Genomic DNA, 24,761 nt, shown 5'->3' with positions numbered 1-24,761 from the left:
TGGAGCTGGGCTGCCGTGAGTCGCCGGCGACGGCGTAGGCAGCAGCCCCTTTAAAAAAAAAAGAATATTTGGAGCTTAGATGGGATGTGTTGCCACACCCATCATACTCGCCTGATCTTGCGCCGTCAGACTTCCACTTGTTTTGCTCTCTTCAAAACTCCTTGCGTGGTATAACATTCAATTCAGATGAGGTTGTAAATCAGCACCTTGTTCAGTTTTTCACAAATATAGACAGGTCCTTCTATGAACGAGGAATTATGAAACTCACTGAAAGATGGCAAAAGGTTATTGAACAAAACGGGCAATATATCAGTGATTGATCTTTGTTCTTTATATAAATAAATGACCTTTGAAAAACATAGGCAAAATGCATCATGACTGTTCTGATGACCAATAAGTTTTACAACTGTTGACTTTACTACACAGGAAAAATGAAGAATGAAAGACAGAGAGACACATGCACAGATAAAGACAGAGAGTCCAGTCATCAGTGGCATCATCTTTGTGCTTAACAAAGCTTGTGGAATATTAAACTTTAGGGCGTGATCTAGTTCAACTCTCTCATTTTACAGATGATATATCTAAGCCTCAATATTTTCTCAAATCATACAGCTATTTATCAGCAGTTCCAGGGATTCAATTCTGGTCTTCTGAAGACTAGCCACTATGCCCAGCTAAATTAAAACTTATATTACAATTTCCTCTTTCTCTGCCCATCCAAGATTTGGAAGACTTGAAGCTCCAAGTAATAAAAACAAAACAAAAACAAAAACAAATAAAACAAAAGGTGATATTCCCTCTCTCTCTCTCTCTCTCCCTCTCTCTCTCTCTCTCCCTCTCTCTCTCTCTCTCTCTCTCTCTCCCTCCCTTCCTCCTTCCTTCCTTCCCTCTTTCCCTCCCTCCCTATTCTTGTTGTCGACTTAGTCCTATGGTTTTTACTTGGCTGATTCCAATTCCAATGATTGGAGTAGTTTCCTGGTGTTAGTGCTAGGATGTTAGGACAACAGCTTCAGTGTCAAGTACTTAGCTTCCTGTCAAAATTAGTCATCTGCAAAAGATAAAACACAATGCATAGCTTCCCAGAGTTCCATTTAATTCACAGGTTGACAATTTTCAAACTTAAGAAACTCTAGTTTTAGAGTGAGGAAAGGATAGTTGTTGTTGTTGGTGGTGGTAATGGGGTGGTGATGGTGGTGATGGTGGTGGTGGTGGTGGTGTGTGTGTGTGTGTGTGTGTGTGTGTGTGTGTGTGTGTTTGTGTGGACTGTGTTTGACTTTTTCTCTTCCTCTCTCTCCCTTAGTGTTTTATTTCACTCTCCAAATTGCAATGGCATTCGGGATGCTCAATCCATTCTTCACGCACTGCTGCCAGAGGGAGTTTTCTAAACTGCAGATCTGATCATGCTAAAGCTGTGCCAAAATTCATTGAAGGGCTTCCCATTGCTCTTAGGATAAAGCTCAGATTCTTTTTCATGGCTTATGAGCCCTGCATGGTCTGGGCCTTGCAGACCTTTCATGCTTACTCACTCCCCTTCCATGTCTATGCTTCATCAATGCTGAACTCCTTTCAGCTGTTTATTTATACAAGGCGTTCTCTTACTTCCAGACCTTCACACATGCTGTGCCTATTGCCAGGGACACTCTTCCCTCCCCACTCTGTTGTACACTCACCAGAGTCTGGCTAAATCCTCCTCCTTCTTTAAGGCTCAACATAAATACCACTGATTCAAGAGGCTTTCCATGACCCGTTATGCTAGGTGAAGTTCTTTTTTTTATGATCCTGTAGGGATTTGAACTTTATTGTAATACCATACGTTGTTGCTATTACATGTTTAATTAGATGTTTTCTCTCCATATTTAAACTATAAGCTCTGTGAGGCTAGAAACAGGGTTTCTTCCCTCAGTGCCTTTTACTACCTGACAGGATAAATGTTTGTTGCATCAATGAATGGATTAAATACAATGAAATAAAGAAACTTGCTGTTCCCTCCCTTAGATGACAAGACTAATAGAATCTTATAATTAGAAAGCTCTTGGTGCTCATGTGGCTCAACTTCCATTTTACAGATGAGGAAACTGAGGTTCAGAAAGGTGAGCTAATTCATGACCAAGCTGAGGTTTTTGAACCCAGGTCTCTTGACTTCCAGCTCTGTGCTCTTTTGTACTGCACCACACTGGCTCTTTAAGGGTGATTTTATCACCATAGCAAGGCTCCGAGTTAGTACTGCCTCCAGCAGATACAAAACAAGCTAAGGTAATTTTTCTAGTTTGCCTGAGAGTTCAAGTCTAATGGTAGATAGTGGCTCTTACTTGGCTCTGGAGTGGGAATGGGGAAATGGGGTGGGCTGTAAGTGTCTTCATTACTGTCTACTCTCAATTATATAAGTATAGTGCAGATAAAGCCTCATTTTAGCCATTAACAACATACATGTAAGTGCTCTCTGAAAATACTATTTGGTAATGATTGTATTTAATAACCCAGCTTTTTACCAGAGAGTTTTGTCCTCTTTTCCCTTCTTGTGCTTTTAAATGTGCAGGGAGAAAGGATGCCAGTCAGAAGCAGCCACATCCCATTTTCCCTGCTCCCAACTATGCCTCCTACCCTCTCTCCAAAACGATATGCCTGAGATCCCATGGTCAGAAATGTGTTCCTTTGACTTAAGTATCATTCAATCTTTTCAGTTTTATGTGTAAATATCAGTCTACCTAGACAAGGAGACATAAGAGCAAAATCACTGTAGGGAGTGTATCAGATACTTTCATGCAGGTGGGGGTGGGGTGGGAAGACAAAGGCTGAGGCTACTTGGAGGTCAAATAGAGAAGATGAGTATATAATGGAGGGTAAGGCTAGAATTCCCTGTTTTACCATTTTGATCAGGATTGGCTTAAAATAGGAATTTTCAAGGTGAATTTCTCTTTCCTGGGTTTCACTAACAAACCAAAATAACCTCAAACCTTTCACTCTCCTTCCTGCTTCATAGGAACTTCTCCCCTGGACTCCCTTCCCGGTACCCCAAATTTAACAAGATGAAAAGTAAGCCAGTACTTTCTCCCTGCCACCTCTACCCTCAGCAGACACACTTCTCTAGCCTTCCTATCTGGCGATCAACTACTTGTTGTTTACTGCAAGTTTCTCCCCTTCTCAGAGCACATTGAGCTACCCCCAGTCCTGTCACTTCCTTTTCCATTGTCGTCTTCTGATATATCTGGTTCCCATCCTGCTGCTGCCACCCCCACCCCTATTCAGGGCCCTTTCCCCTTGCCTCCAGCTCTTACTGTAATAACTTCCTAGCTGGTCTCCCTGACTCCAGCCTCTCTCATTCTTCAATCCAGTTTGTGCAGTTTGCCAGATTAATCTTCCTGAACACAGTTTTCATCAAATCCCTCTCCAACTCCTGCACCCCTACTGTCTTTTGTATTCAGTCCAAATGCCTTCATTTGGCTCTCAGGGCCTCTCACCTTCTGCCCTCATTCTTCAAGCCACCGTCCCTCCCCCACCTCATCAATCCCATTTCTCATTTCTCATTATTTCTTAACAGAGCCATTCTCTTCAGCCAAGCTAATCTGCTTACCACCACCCCTATCCACAATTTGCTCCTTTCTATCTCTTGTTCTTTTGCACATACTGTTCTTTCTAAGGAGAAAGCCTTTACTCTCTCAGCTCTAGGAAATTGCATCCTCACGAGTCTTAACAAGCTCCTTTAAGATTTAACTTTTCCAGGAAGACTTCCTGGATTAAGTTGATCAGCTCAGTTTTTTTATTTGTTTGAATCTTACGGAACTGTCACTATTTAACCATTTTTGACCAGTAGAAATGGCAATTTCATATGGTTCAATGTAAAACACTCCCTCCAACTTTTGACTATTCTATTATTTATAGTGTTAATGTGTGTTTCTTTACATATCACTTAAAGAGCCCTCCAAAATATTTCTGGGTCTCTGACTGTCATAACTCTCTGGAAGCAGAATTAATATATTTTTACCCTGATGGGGCCTGAAACGCAACTGAGCAAACAGTGAGTCCTTAGCTTTGGCTTTTAATAGATACATTTTCCTGCACTATATTTGGGCCTCATCACTATCTTGTATTTGCAATTAGGGATACATATGTCTGTCTTATCCACTAGTCTGTGAACTCTGCAAAGGCAAGGGCAAGATCCAATTCATCTCTGGAACCATCCCATGCACTAGCACAGTGCCTGGTACATAGCAGACCCTTAATAACTATTTGAAGAACTGACTTGAAGGAATTGCTGCATCTTTTTGCTCTGTAAGGAACAGAGGAGGCCTGGGAATCCTCTTATCCTTTTAGAGAAGACCCCAAGAAAGCAACTTGTGAATCCCTGAGCTCCAGCAAAATCAAATTACCAGACACATATAGATCTCAGCAAACAACAAATCCATGGCAACCAGTCTGGCAGTGCATTTGCCTTTCCCTGGAAGCCTGCCAACTGCTACTTGCAGGCTCAAGAGAGCAAGAAAGCAAACACCAGATAGTTTTTCTACTTTGAGCTTCTATGCCCTTCCCTATACCTCTGCAGTTTCTACCTGCATGGTCCTGGTGTGGGGAGAGTAGTGTGCTTTCTTGGTATGTAATTCCTTAGGTTCATAGATTCAGGCCCTTGGTAGGCACTAGCATGCAAGTCTGTCTAATAAAAATTGTCTAATAAGAATACAAAGCAGTCCATGAAACAGCACCCTTGGAGCCCTTGAGGGCATTGCAAATACTGCCAGTTAATCCTCCCTGCGTTCAATACACAATGCTTTCTTTTCAGATTTTGCTGTGCACGGCCCCTTAACTATTGAGAGCCCCAAGGGGCAGCAGGTTAAGTTCTTTTGCAGGAGATGTCTATAGCTTTGCCATCATCAAGCAAGAAGTGATGGACCGGGGAACCCCATTCTGCATGATGGATCTGGCTGCTGAAGTAAGCGGGAGATGAGAAAATGGCACAAGGGGTCACCATTACCCAGAGTATTAGGCCAACCCAGACTTGTGTTGTGATTTGCCAGAAGAGTGAACACAATTATGTTATCCATTTGCACTAACTGCCTGCTAGTCTGCAAGCAGCCTGTGTTATGTGCAGGTGGGACCTGGAAACAGATAGCTTTAGGCATTTGTAAGAAATCCCCCCACCCAAGAAGCTGGTCCTTTTCCAAACTGTGACATTAGCCAGAGACCTACAGGACCTTTTACTTTAGCAGCTCCCTCTACTCCTCTGAGACACTTCCTGCCAGGTATTTCAGTGTCCCTCATGATGCTTCTGGATGGCAAAGTCCTCCTATACTTTCCCTGTGATATGTCGCAGGCTTTCATCCTCATCTCCCATCAAAATGTTTTGCTAATAGCCAAATGAATGGAAAAAACAATAGGCAAGGCCAGCCGAGTGGCTCAGTTGGTTAAGAGCTGGCTTAAGAGCGCGAGCTCTGAGCAACAGGGCTGTCGGATCTATTCCCACATGGGCCAGTGATGCTGCACCTGAGCTGAGCTGTCACTGAGCTGCCAACAGGTGGCAGGATGGCTCAGCTGGTGTAACAACAAGATTGCTTGTTTGATGGTGGGCTATGCCCACCTGCAACTAAGACTGAACTCAGCACCTTGAGTTGAGCTGCCACCCGGATGGCTCAGTGGATAGAGCATGCGCTCTTAACAACAAAGCTGCTGGTTCAACTCCTACGTGGGATGGCACTTACGCCCACCCACAACTAAGATTGAACACAGCACCTTGAGCTTAGAGGCCACGAGCTGCTGACAGGAAGCCAGATGGCAACTGGCGCCCTTCACAACGAAGATTGAAGAACAACTTGGCTGGTCCCCTTCCCCAATTCCCCAACACTGTTCCCCTCCCCCAATTTCCCAATAAAATCTTAAAAACAAAAAAACAAACAAAAAAACAACCAATAGGCAAAAGTTTGAGGGGAAGCAGGATATTTGCACATTCTAAAAGCATGAACCCACTAGATACTTACTAATTACAAGTGGAAAAATACTAAGTTTATGCTATACTCCACGTAGACGAAGGAAGATAGTCCATGGAATTGTAACAGCTATATAAGATGTCAGAGGGGTAGTAGCTTGGGGGAGAGAGTTATTACTTTGTGAAGGGTGTAAATGTCTTAACTATTACATTGCTTTGTATATCTGAAACTAATAAAAAAATACCAAGTTTACTAGTGAAAGATCCTTCAGATACCACCTTAACCATGGGATCAAGGCACATCCATACCATGTACCCTGATATGATGCACTGAGAGGGCACAACATGTCTGGTATTTTCGTCAAAATTGCATAACCTTGGGCTGGCCGAGTGGCTCAATTGGTTAAGAGCACGAGTTCTGAGCAACAGGGTCACCAGTTCGATTCCCACATGGGCCAGTGATGCTGCTCCCGAGCTGACCTGCCGCTGAGCTGCCAACAGGTGGCAGGATGGCTTCATTGGTGAGAGCACGTGCTCCTAACAACAAGGTTGCCGGTTCGACTCCCTCATGGGATGGTGCACTATGCCCACCCTCAACTAAGTTTGAACACGGCACCTTGAGTTGAGCTGCCGCAAGCTGCCAACAGGTGGCCAGATGGTGACTGGACTTGGAGCTGAGCTAGCTGCGCCCTCCACAACCAAGGCTGAAGGAGAACAACTTGGCTGTTCCCCTTCCCCAATTCCCTAACTGTTCCCCTTCCCCAATTAAAAGAAAAGTGAATAACCTCAACAGCAGACACACGCCAACTGAGAGGCATGCTACAGAATACCTGGCCAATAGTTATCAAAAGTATCAAAGTCATGAAAGACAGGAAGAGAATGAGGAGCCATCAAAAATTGGAGGGTTGGGGCCGGCCGAGTGGCGCGATGGTTAAGAACTGGTTTGGAATGCCAGAGGGCCCCAGTTCGGATCCCACATGAGGGCCAGTGACACTGCCCTCCACAGCTAAGATGCTGAACAACAGCTCAACCTGGAGCTGGACTGCCTGTGAGTCACCGGTGACGGCGTAGGCTGCAGCCCCTGTGGCAGTGGGTTGCCATGGGCTACCGTGTGTAGCCAGCAGCCAGCGTGAGCGGCCAGCAGTCGCAGTAAGCGGCCATCCAGAAGCCAGCGACTGATCTGCGTCACCCGGGAAGAGCGCAATGATGGTGCCAACTTGGGCCAGTGAAGCAACGTCCTCCACAACTAGACTGAAGAACAAAAGGACAGCAACTTCTCTGTTCCCCTTCCCCCAATTCTCCAGCACTACTGTTCCCACCCCCCAAATTCCCCAATAAAAATCTTTAAAAAAAAAGAGTGGTATTCGAAACCATTTGTGAAATGAATAAATGAAGGAAAGTCCTTTAAAAAAAATTGGAGGGTTGAAGGAGACTGAGACACAACAGTTAGATCCAACATGGAATAGTGAATTGGATTGTGGCACAGAAAAGAAATATTAAATGGGAAATGGATGACAATACAATAAAGACTCTAGATTTGTAACACTATTGTAACAATATTAATTTACTTGTATGATGGTGATATACTTGTAAATTGCTAACATTAGGGGAAGCTGAGTGAAGGGTATACAGGCAACTGTACTTTTTTTACAACTTTTCTGGAAGTCTAAGTTTATTTCAAAACAAGTGATTTAAAAAATGCAAACAAAACCAAAACCCCGAAATACTTAGCTACCCTTTGCCCCACTCAGAGTACAGTATCATTCCTCCACTCAAGGCCCCCCAACTGTTTCCCATCACTTGTTAAGTGAAGCACACATTTCTCACATGACATGTGAGGCTCTTTACAGACTGTCCCCTAACAACCTCTCTAGGCTTATCTTCTGTCACTCCCCACCTCCAGCTAAACCACATGACTGGCAGTGCGCTGAAAGCACCCTGGTCTCTCCTTCCTCTGTGTCTTCACACATTCTCTTCACAGTAACTGGAATGGCCTCACCTTTTTCTCACCTTGCCTCCTTCACCCTTTGTCACCTCCTCTGGGAAGCCTTCTCTGACCTTTTCAGTGTGAGTGAGGCACCCCCTCTGTGCTCATGTGTGTGTATGTCTGCTAGAGCACTTATATTGTTGGTCATTGTTTATCTCTTCAACTGGACTGTGAGCTCCTCAAGGGCGTGAATCATGCTGGACCCACACAGAGAGCTGACCCATTCAAGTCAATGGTGCTCTGAGAAAGGGACAAGGACTCTCTCTACTAGAGAGTGGTTGGGGTGGTCACACCCCAAGGGGTTGATTCACATGACATATATTGTATTGAGAGCAGGGTGCTGTGATGGAGAAGCCATTATTGGTATAGGCCAACCTGGGTTAAATGAGCAGAAGGTGTGGTGTCACAAGGAGCTGAGAAGCCAGAGGCAACAGCTGGAATTCTTTCATAAGGATAAGGGGGCACTCATGGTATGAAGCAGCACTGTTGGAGTGTTGCAGCCAATAGGAAGGGCACACTGCTGGGGCAAGCAAGGTTTGGATCATGATGAGAACGTTAGAGTTGGGGTTGTGGAGAGGGGACTAGGGATAGACAATAAACTGAAGAGACAGTCAGGGCTTGGATTTGATCCTGTGCATTATAAGTCATGAATTGGTTTTAAATGAGAAAGTGACATGGCCAAAGTCATATTTTAGGGATGGTTTGGAAAAGGCTAGGCAGGAAGCAGAGAGACCAGTTTGAAGCCTAGCACGGGTTGCTGGGTCCACTGAAGGCTAACCATTTTGTCCTACTTCCAGGGAGTTTTCTGTCTTTGTAAGACAGGCAGTCTGACTGACCTAGACCGCTGGTGACTAATGGTTGTTGGTCTGAAATGGGAGTTTCAAACTCCCAGCTGAGGTCTGAGGCATTAGGAACAAGGACAGTGTAGTAGAGTGAGACCTCCTGGGTCAAATTTGAATTCTGTCACTTACTAGCATGTGACTTTAAGTAAATTACTTACTCTCTCTCCCTGCCTCAGTTTCCCTTCTGAGAAATGAAGAGTTCCTCCCTCATTTGTGTGGAATGTGAATCAAGTGAAACAATGCATGCAAAGTCCTCACTCAGCCCATAGTCTGATAAATGTTCCACTAAAAGTGGAGTTTAAAGACCAGCAGCCAGGAGGATCCCAGTGAGGCCCTGAACAATTTACTGGAGTTCTTAATTTCCTTTCCTTAGGGACCAGGCGGGGCACTAGTCTGGATCTGAGCTGGGCTTGGGCCTTGGTGGTGGGGGGTGTAATTGTGTCTACTGTGGGGATCGGAAGGCTTATATGAGTTAGGGATGAGTGAAGGGAGCCAGGTCCCTGGAGTGTTATAACCGACACCAGATAGGCCGCATATAAAACCTAGCAGAAGCAGGATGAAGTTGTGCCTAAATGACACCAATAGCTCAATTGATGAATGTTCATCCCCTTTTCAACTGACTGATGCAAACTTTGCTCAGATACAACTTATATTCGTTCCACCCAAGGAGAAGGCAAAGAGATGGGCTTTCTGTGATTTCTCCTGACCTGAAATTTCTTGGCTACAATTCAATTATCTTTGCTACATCTTGATGCTTTGCCCACGATTTGTAGACCTTTCTCTTCTTGCTTCTGGACAGAAATCATAGACTTAAGAAGTCTCCTCCTGTGTTCAGACCGGTGGTCCCTCCTGAGCATGCCCCTCCAGAATGTCTCCAGCTTATGAAGCAGTGCTGGGCTGAGGGTACAGAACAGCGGCCACGTTTTGATGAACTATTTAACCAGGTAAGGACTGTGTGAACCTTAGACTGCACCCTACCCTAAACTAACTCCTTGGGTTCTTGTCATATCGTGGTAGGAAGCTCTTGCAAGAGAAAAAGACATTCCTTTTGGGGAAGGAGCATGGAAGTGGCTACCTAGAGGCCTTTGGGGTTGGAGCATCGCAGCACGTCCTCTGAGAACACAGGGGTTGGTGTTGGTGCTCTTCTGTATCTGAACCTCTGTTCTAGACCATCAGCAACCTGACCTACCCAAGCTTTGAAAGATGAACTTGAACCACCAGGCATTTGCAAGGTAATAGCATTGAGATGGTCACAAGATGGGTATCATTGAATAGATGGGGATCCTCATACAGCTATGTTTGCTTTACAGACCCCACAGAACTCTGGCCAGTATACAATTTAAGTAATGTCAGGTTGTTTGGGGAGGGTCAGGAAAAATATGGAGTGCTTGAAAGGGTGTGTAAAAGATGAAAGAAAGTGTAAACGTGGAGTACAAAAGCAGGGCATTCCTTAGGTTCCTAGGGAACGACTTGAAGCATTAGAGTGCATGAAAAGTGATGAACTCTCTCCTTAAGATACTGAATTTCTAAATAAGCTACTTCTTTCCTTAGAGTTGGGGAAATGAGGAAAGGACAGAGAGTTTTGCTAAGGGAGCTAGGGTGTGGTTCCTATGTTGGAGCAGGCAGTTTAGGGCTTTGTTGAAACTACAGGATACTGAAACTGAGGGTGCTCTCTGTGAGTGCTGTGTCAGCTCTGGTGAAGAGGCTTTCGAGCCTGGCTGGAGTACAGCACTGAAATGCTTTGTGAGTGGCAGGTATCTGAGGCGGAAAAAAGAAAGAGTTGGATTGAAAGCCTGAGGGGCCCTGCATATGAAGTCATCCATGTCCCCAGCTAACAATGCCTCCATTAGCCTGGCTGGGTTTCTTGAGGACACTCAAACAGGTGTTCAATAGTATGGAAAAGGCAAAGGACCATAAAGGTCAAATTTCTAAAAACTCACCATGAGGCAGGAGAAAAAGCCATTTGCCCTCGTATTGATGCTAGAGATGTTATTTCAGAAGGCAGCAGAGAAGCCGGTGACAGAAAGAGTGAACGTCATACGACCTTCAAACAAGACATTGCTGGGGCTGCCCTCACTGAAATGCTTCAGTGGAAGTTTAGACTGTCTAAAAGACAGGGGTAGGGTAGCCTCCCAACTCCCTGTAGCTAATAAAACTTAAATGGGAAGAGGAGAGTGAGGCTCCCTGGGTTAGGCAATAGGGGGAGTCCAAAGCATCTGATCTGCCTACTGAGATTAGCTGCAGGACCTTGGTGGACATGTAGACGTGGACCAGGCTCAGAAGAAAACTCCTAGTATAGGCCTTGTAGCATTGACTGCTAAGTGGAGCATGTGTTGCCCAGCCTTGTAGGAGGGTTCATTGGGACAGATTCCTAGGTGTCTGCTCAGCAAAACCACCACCAGACTTTTTGTTGTGAACATAGCCTTGTGCATGCTGAATACAGTAGCAAGGAGGGGCTACTCCCCCTTATGATTCCAATGCTGTGCCAAACTCCCCATCTCTGTAGATGAACAGGGCCCCAAGAGGATATATAAAAAATCTGTGGCATGCTTCTATTTCTAAAGGATGGGGCAAGACCAGTTGAATTTTCACATGACCCCAACTGACATGAAGGGCAGTTCCTAGGGACACCATTATTCCTGGACTCCATGGTAAGAAATAGGGGTAAATCTGTAGATCTTGGGTCATATTTAAGAGGTTAAGAAACTTTCCACTGCCCAAGAACTAGCAATGCAGTAGCATTAGAAGATAAGGATGATTTAGTAACTCGATGATCTAGAAGGGTAAAGTAGCATTCCTTGCCCCTTTTTACCCCTTATCCCACTCACAACTGGCCTGGGTTGAAGACCAAATCCTGTTGCCTTTGAAGTGGCTACTATTCATGTGCTAGCATCTCAGAACTGAAAGATCCTGCCCAGAGCACCCTTTGCTGAGACTTGAAAGAAACATAAGGGTAGGGGAAGAACTACTCAAAGAAAAAGAGCCCTGTGAATGGGCCAGGGTGAAAATAAGGGCAGGTGGTGAATTTTGCTATTTTTACCTGGGTTCACCTCCTACTCTGGCATTTTAGAGGAAGAGATTTTTGTGATAAGGGGTCCTACTCCATCATCTCTGAGTTTGGGGAGTAAGAATTCCCTGGGTCCTCTTTCTGTTTTATGTCCAGTTTAAAACTTTCAATAAAGGGAAGAAGACCAATATCATTGACTCTATGCTTTGGATGTTGGAGCAATATTCTAGCAACTTGGAAGATTTGATCTGGGCATGAACTGAAGAGCTGGAAATTGAAAATCAGAAATTGGAAAAGCTTCTAACACAGATGCTACCACTGTATGTGTGAACACCTGAGGAGTGTGAATCTTTGTAACAGTGTGTTCTATTAAAAATAGAAGAAATTTACCCATCAACTAACTGCTCCCTCCCCTCTCTACTGCACTCTCTCTACTCCTAGGAGATTTGAGTTACACCTTCAAATCAAAGAAGAATCGGAAATCAAGAGAGCAGAGCACACTTTCTAATTTTCCACTACCTGTGGATCATGATGGTCATTTAAGTGGTTGGTGCCTCAGTTTTCCTATGTGGCATTTCATGACTTTGCTTGGAAGTTGACCGAGTAAAAGGAGGCAATTCCTTGAGCTCCTAGAGCAGCGGTTCTCAACCTTCCTAATGCCACGACCCCTTAATACAGTTCCTCATGTTGTGGTGACCCCCAACCATAAAATTATTTTCGTTGCTACTCTATAACTGTAATTTTGCTACTGTTATGAATCATAATGTAAGTATCTTTTTGTTTTCCATGGTCTTAGGCGACCCCTGTGAAAGGGTCGTTTGACCCCCAAAGGGGTCGCGACACACAGGTTGAGAACCGCTGTCCTAGAGGAAATTAGCAGGGGTTGTTTTTCTAGGTTTTTCCTCCCTTAGTTGAAAGCCTTATCTGTTACTACAATTTCCAAATTTTCCAAGATACCTTATGCTTGTAACATGATCTTCTAGGAAATAACTGGGGAAACTAGTCTGTTGCAAAGGCAACCACCAGGTAACAGTCCCCAAGGGCATGGTGGGGTAGGAGCTGAGGAAGAAGGATAGAGAGCTGAAAAGACTCCACAAAGGAACAAACAGGGCTGCCTGTTCAGTGCTGTATTCCAGCACCTTGCACAGTGCTTCATACATTGTAAGCACTCAATATATATTTATAGAATAAATGAAATAATGTTTTCATCCAGGTGACATTTTCTTCTCCATCATTTACTTGGCAGTGATTTTTGGAGAAACTGTATTCTAGCAGATGTGTGTGTGTGGCATGGAGGAGGCCTGTATCCTTTGAGGAATAGCTGTGTCTGCTTTTTCAGATCAGTTGATGAATCTCTCAAATAGGGCTGCATGGTCGAACCTGAGGGTTTTGACTTGGTCATCTTCTATTTCAGTGATTTTGGGCTTCACCACCATCTCAGCCATGAGTGAGCCCATTGAGGTGGTTGATCTTATCAATGACCTATACACACTCTTTGATGCTATCATTGGCAGTCACGATTTCTACAAGGTAAGTTACTTAGCAGAGAAATATATTCAAGAGAGAAATTTGTATATGAGGCTCATCTGTGTGTACTTCAAAATTGAAGGATGCAACTTTATTGAATGTTGTTATTTAGAAATTAAAATTTAAATAATAAATTTTAAAATTTCCATTGGTGTCCCATTGGAAATGAAAGCCAGATAGAATGCATATAATTTCACACTTTACAAAGTAACAGTCTCAACACAGCAACAGGTCAGATTTCTTTTGAGCTGTTTTCTAGAACTGGGACTAAGAAGTGGTTGGGTCCAAAAGTGTTATTGTACTTCAGTGCCTTACTACCCACAGTGTAGGCAGTGTCATGGTAGGCACTGAAGGGGCTACAGATGAAGTGTTGGTGTTTTGTCCATAGTTGGTAACTGAAACAGTGCTCATCTTGGTAAAGTTTGTGTAGATCTAATACATGGTGTTAAAATTTGATTTCCTTCTTAGGTACCATTGTTTTACAGGAGGGAACTCTAGCCTTACACATGTCAAAGACCTATTAGACCTGAAGCTCTTTGGGATTACTACAGGGTAACAAAAAGCATGCCTATTGGTCTGAAGTCTGGGGAAGTTGTTCATTGTGAAGTTGCAATCCCCTGCTCCCACCTTTCCCCACCCCTCCAGCCTGTCAATTTCCACTCTTCCTATCAAAGGTTGCAGAACATGAGTAGACAACAGATGATTACATTCACTCATTTCGGCATCATGCTTCCTTACCCTTGGTTTTATGTGTTATCTTGTCCCTAGGCAGAAAATTGCTAAAAATTTCATAGCTGTGTAGGGATGTTTCCATGTTGTCTGCAACATGGATACTTGTCCTATTGATGGTTGCTGAAGGCATCCCAAACTTTAGACAGCTCCTCTGTCCCAGGAACCGAGGTAGAGCTGGAGAATGAGTAGCCCCATTCATTGGATCATTCACAGTAGTCAGAAATGCTCCAAATCTTAAATCACACACAGGGCAGTGTGTTTATTTCAGATTAGACAGGGCCCTTTCAGGTCAGGCTGAGAGCCTCAGGGTTAGGCCAAGCCACCTAAATAGGGCTCAGAAATAGACATCATACCTGTCAATCAGCAGGAGCTGCAAACAAATCAAGAAACACACATGGAGACCAAGGAGGAGGAAAAATCCATGGAATCAGACTACCTGTCTCAACTCATTGAACTCAAGCAGCCTGAAGAGAAAAACAAACCACTGAAAACTAATCCAGTTGAAAGAAAATCCAAGATAATTCAGCCTGGGTAGTAACACAGCCACTGGTTTAATCAACCCAGCTGATACTGTTCAGACAATTGCTGGGGGTATTAGGGATGAGGACATAAGGTATTTTGGTACTTCATGGCTACAGTAAGGAGTTAGTGGGCTGTTTCCAGGACAGAGCTATATGAGTCCAAAAAACAAAATCTAATTTTTAGTCCTGTTTATAAATAACAAACACAGTGCAAAGGAAATAAAACTTGAACCCACAGTAAGTCTCCAAACTTGTTTGTATTTTCATTTTCTTTACCTGTAAAATTGGAATCACTTCCCCTGGTACTTGATAATCTGAAATGGAAGTGAGAAGACTACTGCAGAATTATGAAGTTGGTGATTTGTTTTCAGTTTCAGTTCTCCTTCCACCACCTCATCTCAAACAGACCCCTTCTTATACCTCTTCTTCCCTTTCTCTATGATTATGTTGGCTTATGCAACCCACAGTTCCCCACAGCAGTCTCACACCAAGGCCAGGCAGGACCCATGCTCTCTTCCCTTCTAATCTCCTCATTCATGTCTTTGGGGACTCCTGGGTGATTGACTCAAAGCTGAAGATTCAACCACCAGTCTCTGATAATGGCCAGTCAGCGAGTTTCTCCCTCCCATAAAGCATTTGTATGGTACCCATTGCCTTCCTCTGTGCAGGCAGGCATGCTTATTTGAAAGGAAGGATCCTTTTCTCAAAGTGTGCCAGGCAAGGGAGGCCCTGGGTGAAAGCATGCTGAGCTACAAGGTTCCATAGTGCAAATGATCATTGTTATTGGCTTTATAGGAAACCATGATGAAGGGCCACTAGCTGATTACTAAACCTTCTCTGGAGCTGAGTCCTAGCCGCCATCCTATGGCTTATTTCAAGACTTAGCAGTTTGGTGATGAGGGTGATGACAACATTGACGATGATGATGATGGTGGTGATGATGATGATACGCTTGCATTTATCATCCACCATGCAAGTCTTAAGAGCTTTGACATGTATTAAGTTTTTAGTCCTTACAAAGTTCTATGAGGTAGGTACTGTCATCCCTATTTTACAGAGAAGGATACTGAAGCACAGAGAGGTTACATGATTGCTCAGTTTATAAATGGTGCTTCAGGGATTCTAACCAAGGCAGCATGACTTCAGAGTTTTATGCTCTTAACCACTGTACTCTTGAATGCAGTTCTCTAGGACAACATGGATTTTAACTGGATCCAAACTTGCACTAGCAGAGCCTGACTGGCAGATTTCACAGAAGTCCTTTTAGCTTACTTACCTTTTGGATTTACTTGGAAAACTCCAACTTACTGGTCACCTAATAGAGCAAGCACACTTCTGTAGGGAAGATGAGGAACACAGATTTGCCTTTATCTCCAGGTATCCAGCTGTAACTGCCCCCTGCAAGAAGCAGTTGAGGGCTAGTAGTTCTGCCCCTTAAGAGGCAGCCACTAGGATAGGAGGAGGTAGCTGGTTGTAAAACACCCAGTTCTCATACCCAATAGGGCCACAGAACTAACTTTCTCATATTAGCAAAGCAAAATGGAAGGAATGAGCTCTTCCGCCTCCTTCCTTTCCCTTTTCCTGTACTTGCCTTAAGGCTGCCCGAGCTAATTCATGTGAAATCACCTAGAGAAATGTTTTGTGGGGGAGCACTATGTGCACCTTTTCATGCAGTGCTCCCCATGGATACACACAGACAGTCCCAGAAAGAAATCTCTCCTTTTCCTTCCCCCAGGAATTACTTGGAGCCTGATAGTTCTCTAGGACCAGCCAGGAGCCTGCAAAGTAGCTGCACTTCTTTTATAATCTATGGGTGTGGGACCTAGACTTCAGCATTTTTTTTAGTTGAACTGGCAGCCTTGTTGTTAAGAGTGCATGCTGTATCCACTGAGCCATCTGAGTGGCAGCTCAGCTCAAGGTGGCAAGTTCCATCTTAGTTACGGGTGGGCATAGCCCAGCATCGAACAGGCAGTCTTGTTGTTAGGAGCACATGCTCTCACCAGCTGAGCCATCCTGCCACCTGTTGGCAGCTCAGCGACAGCTCAGCTCGGGCACAGCATCACTGGCCCATGTGGGAATTGAACCAGCAGCCTTGTTGCTCAGAGCTTGCACTCTTAAGATAACTCAACCAACTGAGCAACTCGGCCAGCCCTAGACTTCAGTATTTTTTAAATAAAGTTTTTGAAGTGATTCTAATGTGCAGCCAGGCCTGTGACCACTGAAAATCTCTCTCTGTCTTTCCCACTTTACAAGAAGAACACATGGCTGCGATCATATCCTTTAAACTCTGTGAAACACACACACACACACACACACACACACACACACGGGGGGGGGGGGAGAGAGAGAGAGAGAGAGAGAGAGAGATTATTTACTTGCTATTTACTTGCTAATTGTTTCCCCCGATACCCAGGTAGAGACCACTGGAGATGCTTACATGGTGGCCTCAGTCCTCCCAAAGAGCAATGGCAGTAGGCATGCAGCTGAGATTGCAAACCTGTCCCTAGATATACTGAGCTCCGGGGTACCTTCAAGATGTGGCACATGCCACAGGTGCCAGTCCAGATGCAAGTAGGCCTGCACCCAGGTAACAATGACCAGCTAAAGCAAGAGATGATATTCCTGTGCATCTCAAGGGAAGACTAGAAAAGGGGGAAGAGGGTAACTCTTCCCTGATTACCGGCAGCTGGGTCATTCAGGTGTCTAGTGCTGCATAATTCTTTTAAGCCTACTCCAGTTTACTCTCTTCCCAATGGGCAGCAGTCCTTGTTCAAGGCACCAAACCCTTTCAGTCTACCTTTCTTGTTAAAGCCAATATTTCCATATTTGACCGTGATACAAGATCACCATGCATATGTTGTATTTAGGACTATTGATTTAATTAGTTCAAATATCCACTCCTGAGGTATTTGTCTCCCACATTTCTCCCCACTTGCTTGAATATCTTTAAGAAAGGGATTTCACTGTATCATTCCCATCTACCTTCACACATTCACAGGTATGTTGACAGATACCTCACTTGATGTCACAGATAGCTCACCAATTAGCCCTTTTTCCTCCCCTCTCCACTCACGTCCTCTTTATCATCACGTTGCTCTTCTAGGCTCCTTTTCTTTCCCCAGCATTTTCATCCCTTTTCTACCAAATATCTTAAAAGAGTGATTGACACTCACTATGTCATTTATTCAGTATCCACTCCCTCTTTAGCCCCTTGGCAATCTGGCTTCAGCCCTCACTACTTTTCTCAGTCCTAGTCTGTCCTTAACTCTGCAGAATTTGGCATTCCTGATAACCCTCCCTAAAATATCCCTCAGTTGGCTTTTCTGACATGATCCTCACTCACTGAATGCTTTTCTATTTTATTTACTGGCTCTCTTAGCAATCCCTGCTCTCTAACTGTGGCTGCTCCCACATTTTCTGCAAAGCTCTGAGTTGTGGTCTCCTTGCTTTCTGCATATCCTGACCTCTAATTCACTTTTCAACCTACTCCAGCCTGGCTTTCATTTTCTACCATTGTCTGATATTTCTTCTGTCTCTACTTATTCCTTAGTTATTGATATTGTCCATGGTTCTGTCCTTCATCCACTGTTTTTTCCCTCCTTACATACTCTTCTGGGTGATCTCATCCATGTCTATGGTTTAACTACTACTTGTATGCTGACGACTTCCAACTGCACAACTTCAGCATTTCTTCCTTAGGTTTCAGCCTTGTATATCAGACTTGCTATTGACATTTCCACCTAAATGTTCCACACAGATGTCAGACGTAACACATCCAAAACAGAATTATTTTCTTCCAACATGAACTTTCTCTTCTTTCTGTATTTATTCTCTTATTTCAATTGGTGGTATCACTGTTCACCTCGTTATTCCAGATAGTGATGGGAATCATTCTCCTTGACTCCTCTCTCACTCTGACCTTCACCATTCAACCAATTACTACTAAGTCTTGAACATTTTATCTCTTAAATATTTATTAAATTCGTCTTGTCTCTTATTGACTCTCACTGCTCAAGGCTAGGCCACCAGCATCTATTGCCTGGATAATTACAATAGCATCTTTTTCTTCCACCCTTACTTCTGTCTATCCATCATTCTCATAGTCATCAGCATAAACTATGTTTGTTTATCTATCCTTCCATTAGACTAAAATAAAATCTTTGATGGATGGCTAGAACCACAACTTCCTCATATATGTATCCTGAATGCTTAGCACATAGTAGGTGTTTGGTAATTTTTTTTTAAAGAAAAGCTTTCATTTCTCATTTGTACTTCGTTTCACATCTTCAACTCCATTCAGCATGTCTATTCTTGGAAGATTCACCATTACTCCCTATTCAACATATCTAAAACTTCAAGTCATCTTTTCCCGTAAACCAGCATAACTTCATAAATACATGCCAATTTCCTCATGGTTGTCAATCAGACAGCCAACGAGTCTGTTGGCTCTCCTTTCATAATGTCTGTCTTTTTTCACACCTCACCCCCACCATCATCACTTCCTTTCCAGTACTCACAATCTTATAATTGTATTACTGCAACAGCTATCTAACAGGTTTCCCTGGTTATACTTTCTACCCTTTCAATGCATATGAGGAAAAAAAGTACAATCATTTTCATCACATAATTTCCTGCTCAATATTATCTAGTTGTGCAAGATCCTCCAACTTGTACAACTCAATATCCAACCTTGTCTGAAGCTTCTTGCCAGCCACCTGAACTACACAGACTGCTTTCTCTATGCATTCCCCCAAATTCGAAGCCCAGTCCCAACCACAAACCTTTTGGTTCATGTTCCCTTTCTCCTATTCAAATCCTACCCACCTTTCCAGATCCAAATCAAATTCTACCTTCTCCATTCGTCCCTTCTTGACTGAATCAGGCCCTAATAGGCACCTCTCCCCCATTTTTAAAAGTATTAATGTTACAGCTCTTCTGCCGGTAGTATTTATCTTGCCTCAGTCATACATTGTCTTGGGTTGTTGGTTAATTGCTTCCTGTTTGGTAAACTCTTTTCTTCAATTAGACTATTAACTCCTGGAAAACTGAGACCATATCTTACATTTATTTTTTATTCCCCTTGGTGCTTAGCTCAGTGCTCAATGAATGCTTCTGAATGGGTAAGAAATAAATTAAAATGAGAAATATAAGTTTTGTAGTTCTTATTTTTATTCTTAAAAATTAAAGTTCAGAAAGAACTTTTTGAAGTAAAAACACTAATTGATTTCTCTAACTCATGAAGCATCAAAAAGATAATGCTGAACAATTTTAACATAGAAACAGAGTGGAGACCAGAAAGGTGAACATGGAAAACATCCTAGATACTCCTGAACTAGGTTTTCAGTATGGCTGCTGAAGTTCTTTTAAGTAATATTTACTCTAGGAGCACCTAAGATGGCCATATTAAAATGTAAGAACAAAAACCATTCTAAGTCTAAATAGGAACTATTCTTGGATTATCTATATATGAGGCCTGACAATTAAATTTGCAAAGTCGTCCTAGAAAAAGTGCTACACGCCTCATTGCTGAATAGCATCACTATGGTCACCTTCGAAGTACACTGTTTGGGAAGCTATGCACTGATGCCAGCACCTAGTCCATCCTTCAAAGCAATTTTGGAACTCTTTCTCTGTAATGACCATCAGAGCTGTCATCATATTACCCTTGATGTCCTGAATGTCATCAAAATGCCTTCCTTTCAATATTTACTTTATCTTCAGGTAAATAAAGATGTCATTGGGGGCCAGATCAGGTGAGTGGGGAGGGTGTTCCAATACAGTTACTTGTTTCCTGGCTAAAAACTCCCTCACAAACAGTGAGGTGGTGCTATGTGAGCTGGTGCATTGTCATGATGCCAGAGCCATGAATTGTTGACGAAAAGTTCAGGTCGTTTTCATCTAACTTTTTCATGCAGGCTTTCCAGCACTTCCAAACCGTAAACTTGGTTAACTGTTTGTCCAGGTGGTACAAATTCATAATGCATAATCTCTCTGATATCAAAAAAGTTTAGCAACATCGTTTTGACTCTTGATTTGGCCTGATGGAACTTTTTTGGTGATGGAGAATTGGCTGACTTCCACTGTGCAATATGATGCTTTGTTTCAGAGTCGTATTGGTACACCCATGTTTCACCAGTGATAACATGGCGCAAAACATTGTCTTGGCTCTTGGAAAGGTCTTGGCAAACTTTGACTCTCTTTGCTTTTGCTCATTGGTGAGCTCCTTCAGGACCATTTTTGCACACGCCTTTCTCATGTCAAGATTTTCAGTTAAGATTTTCCTAATTGTTTCTCTATTGATGTTTACTTGGTCTGTTATGCTTCTCACAGCTGACAATTTTGATGCACAATTCGACAAAGTTTGCAATTTTTTTGTCAGTTCTGCTCATTACTGGTCACCTGGCCTCTCTTCATCAGTGATGCATTCTCTCCCCTCAGAAAAATGTTTAATCCATTTTTACACTGCCGTTTTCTTCATGGCATTATCCCTATATACTTGGACTAACATGTTCCTGGTTTCACTTCCACCCTTCCCGTGTTTAACAAGAAATGTAATGTTTGTTCATTGCTCTAATTCAAGCTCAGACATTCTTGCAATGGCACACAAAATCACGCAATAACAATAATGAATGCCACTCAGCAAGACACCACCACACATTGACATGAACACAGCTGTGGCACACTGATATACCAAGGATATGAAACCTTACCGAGCTGTTTGTACAGTGCTGTCAATGTATTGCACAGTGGCAAGTTCGTGAACTTAAATTTCCGACTTTATATACTGCTCTTCCACTCCCCTAACACAAATGATTGAAAGTCAACTCTACTTCTTTTCAGATTTTCCAACTTTCTTAGCGATGATTCTCTTGATAGACTCAGCTTGGGAGACAGATAGCCCTATGAGACTCCTCCTTCCAACCCAAACGCATAAGAAAGCATCACATTTTTTTCCTTGTAAACAACATGTTTGGATCCTGAGTCCTTGCCCAGGCTTTTCTTGTTTGGGTTTGATGCGTATTTGTCCCTGTTGACAGATATAAGCATCTTGGGTATAACTATTGCTTAGAACAAAGGTATAAATCAGAAGGGTAATCATGTCTGCATTGTTATAAACTTGCTTTCTTGTAAGGCAAAGAGTCTATTACTCATTACAAGACTTCCTTCAGAGTTCCAGAGCTGTTTGGTGGCAACTTTATTCTTTTAGGCAGCTACATCCCTTCCCTTGGCAGTGCTCCTCTATTAGTGTTAGTTGCATACCTGCTGACTGTAACCCCAACTGCCTGTTACTCTATAGGACCTGTTGTTGCTGTAGTGGTAGGCCTCACTATGCCTGGATACTGCTTGTTCGGAGAAACTGTGAACACAGCTTCTCGGATGGAATCAACAGAGTTACGTGAGTATCTATACTGGGGTGAATGAGATGGTAACCTCTTACAGTTGGGAAAGTGATTCTTCATGAAGAGAAGGGAAAGAGAGCAGGGTATTTTACTTTTAAATGTTTTAAAGAAAAATAAATTATAATTTGAGAAGATTAAGGAGATTTAACACGTAGTTTTCCTGGTCTCTAATAGCAAACCAGTAGAGGGTGATGTTGGATTGAACATGCACCTTTTTTTGTTCTAGAAATAAAGCTGTAGCTAAGTGATAATGAAACAGCCAGTATTTGATCAAAACAACTTTAAAAATCCTTTAGGTAAAGGAAAAAGTTGGCCACCCTGGTGGGTTTGGGGGAGTCATGTTGAAGAATGAAATAGGTAAGGAACTGATATTTTTAGTTTTTCCACTAGTTTGTGGAGACATGCCCAGAGCCATCTGCCTCCTAGGTGGATGACATTTGCTGCTCCAGTCTTTGTTTTGTGCTAGTTAGGACCCCAGGAGTACTGGCTTTGTCAAATAGCCTTCTCAAATTTAGCTAGGAATAATCTCTCAACCTAAGGAGATTGGGATTCAATAACTAATTCCAACTTATATGTGATACTCTTAGCTTTGACCAAAACATCCATGGTATCAATGATACCACTTCTTTCCCCCTTCTTTGAGAAGAAAACTGTACAAATCATTATGACATTCGTCTGTTGCCCGCAACTCTTTCTTGGTTATGTACCATCACTACTGAGGCAATGTCAGAATCACAATATGCCTTTCTTTACCAATGTCATGGTTGAGAAAAGTGATTTGTTCATGCTAGTACAGGAAAAGCATAGAGAACAACAATAGATTATATATATAGTTTTCATGCATTTTATATTAAAAAAAAAAGCCCAAACGCTTAAGTCCTTAGTAGCCCTGGCTCTGGCAGTTACTAGCCAAGACAAGCTGTTGCCAAATTTTGTCAACATACAAAAACTAGTCCCTGATGATATGGTGGCCTATATCACAGTGGATGCTGCCCTGGCTGACCCCACTCTTCATCACTCATGTGCAGAAACAGGCTTGTACAATGGGTCCAGTCTTAGACAATCTAGCCTGTGCAGCCTTGATTAAGGAGGCAGCATAGAACTTAGAAGCTGTTGTCAGAATACATTTTCTGACATCTGGGCAAGTCTCCGAACTCTGCAGACATGGCTGAGGCCATGGATGTAGTCATCCAGGGAGTGCTACAAGCATGACTTTACTCTTGAAGTGCAACTCAAGATGAAGTGAAATTGTTCATGGAACCGCAATGCAGATTTGTCACAGAACCCTGGAATGATGTAAGGTTGTAGAAGACTAAAGTCATATTCTGGTCTGCACCAGGGAAACTCCACACATTTCACATTGAAAATATAGAGCTGAGAGCAGAAAATGAATTTTCAGATTTGGGCAGCACCTTGTCCAGTGATCAGCTAGGAAGAAGAAAATGGAGTGAATCATAAACCGCAGTTGTTCATTAAGTACTGACAATGCAAGGAAGGCATGAGGAGGGACACATATGTGGTTTTTGCACTAAAGGATCTGGTTAGTGTGCTTTTCTGGAAGGTAAAATATGTCTGAAATATGCCATTAAACTCCACACCTGATTGAATGTCTATAAAGAGGTAGCCTCTAACCTCATGTTGGATTTGAGACTGGGGCATGTTGCAGGCTTATCAAAAATCAATTTCATCAATACCGCCTCTGTGCCCAGTTGAATCCACTGATTCTTGAATGGAAGTGACTAGTGACTGAGCCCTGGAGTGATCCTCCTTGCCACACAACTGGATGGTGGTTGAAATGAGCTCTGTCTTTTGAGCTCTGTGTTTCCCACCAGTAGGATTACCCTACCAAAAGACTACTGACAACCAGCTGCTAGTGAAATGGCACACATAGGGCTGGCTAGGGACACATTAGGTGACTTTTAGGAATGGGACAACTCAATTTTGAGCAGATGTTCTGGGTGAGCATGAGTTAGTGTGGAAGACATCAACAACAGTACAGAGCTGTCAAAAGAAGGGAAGTCATTGTGAGTAAACATAGCAGGAATTTCTTCCAGTTCTTTTCAACCATGCCTTCCTACTTAGATTGTAGTCAGTTTCTAGAAGAATGACTTTCTTGTGAGAATAAGAAAGCACGTGTGATAATAAGTCTTGGACTTTTATTTAAGGGTCAACCTGAACAAGATCTTACTTCACAGGATGACAGTTTTCAGGAAGGTCAAGGTTCCTGCTTCAGTTAAGAAATGACTGTTCTTAGCTTTGGCTACTGAGGCACAGGAAGGCCTTCCAGCAGCTCTGAAAACCCCATCCCCTACCCTACAACAGTCCCAGTGGAAAGAGTACCCAAAGACGCACATCCAGTCCACGGTGCAGGAATCTGAGTGCCTCTGGACAGACAGGAGCAGAAATAACACAGACTGTAAAAAAAACTACCAATCATACCTCATAACTCCACTCATCTTAAATAGACCTATATTAAGGCGGCTAGCTCTGCCCCCACAAGACACACAGAAGTGTGTGTATTGTAGAGGAAAACCTGGGGAGAGCTTGGTGGACTTCAGCCAAGATTGAAACTGATTATCTTTTGTTTTATCTCCCTTTTTGTTTTTTTTCTTTTTTTTAATTGTTTTTAGTTGGGGCTTCTCTTTTGATAAGTTATATTGTTATTGTTAATTGGGTTCTCTTGGATGTTCTGGGGTTTTGTTTTTTGTTTTCCATTGATTGTTTGCATTGGTTGTTTTTGGATTTTTCTATTTCATTAGGAATTTTAGTTTTTTTATATAGGCATATATAAAGGTGCATATATGTGGATATATATGTACATATATATGGGG

At 42.9% G+C, this 24,761-nt stretch overlaps 1 protein-coding gene across 1 annotated transcript in view; it reads left to right on the top strand.

Annotated features, from left to right (window-relative positions):
* Nucleotides 1-24,761, top strand: part of GUCY2F (guanylate cyclase 2F, retinal) — a 114,558-nt gene that overhangs the window by 67,838 nt on the left and 21,959 nt on the right. Inside the window, 8 exon segments of the mRNA XM_019632825.1 lie at nt 4,671-4,936; nt 9,517-9,687; nt 11,907-12,070; nt 13,090-13,167; nt 13,169-13,280; nt 16,944-17,049; nt 17,052-17,117; nt 21,828-21,926. Of these exon segments, the coding sequence (XP_019488370.1) occupies nt 4,671-4,936; nt 9,517-9,687; nt 11,907-12,070; nt 13,090-13,167; nt 13,169-13,280; nt 16,944-17,049; nt 17,052-17,117; nt 21,828-21,926 (1,062 nt within the window).

Source organism: Hipposideros armiger, unplaced genomic scaffold (genome assembly GCF_001890085.2).
Source record: "Hipposideros armiger isolate ML-2016 unplaced genomic scaffold, ASM189008v1 scaffold_1182, whole genome shotgun sequence".
Lineage (NCBI taxonomy): Eukaryota > Metazoa > Chordata > Mammalia > Chiroptera > Hipposideridae > Hipposideros > Hipposideros armiger.
Note: the sequence above shows the minus strand (reverse complement) of the source record. Positions and strands in the feature narration are given on the sequence as shown.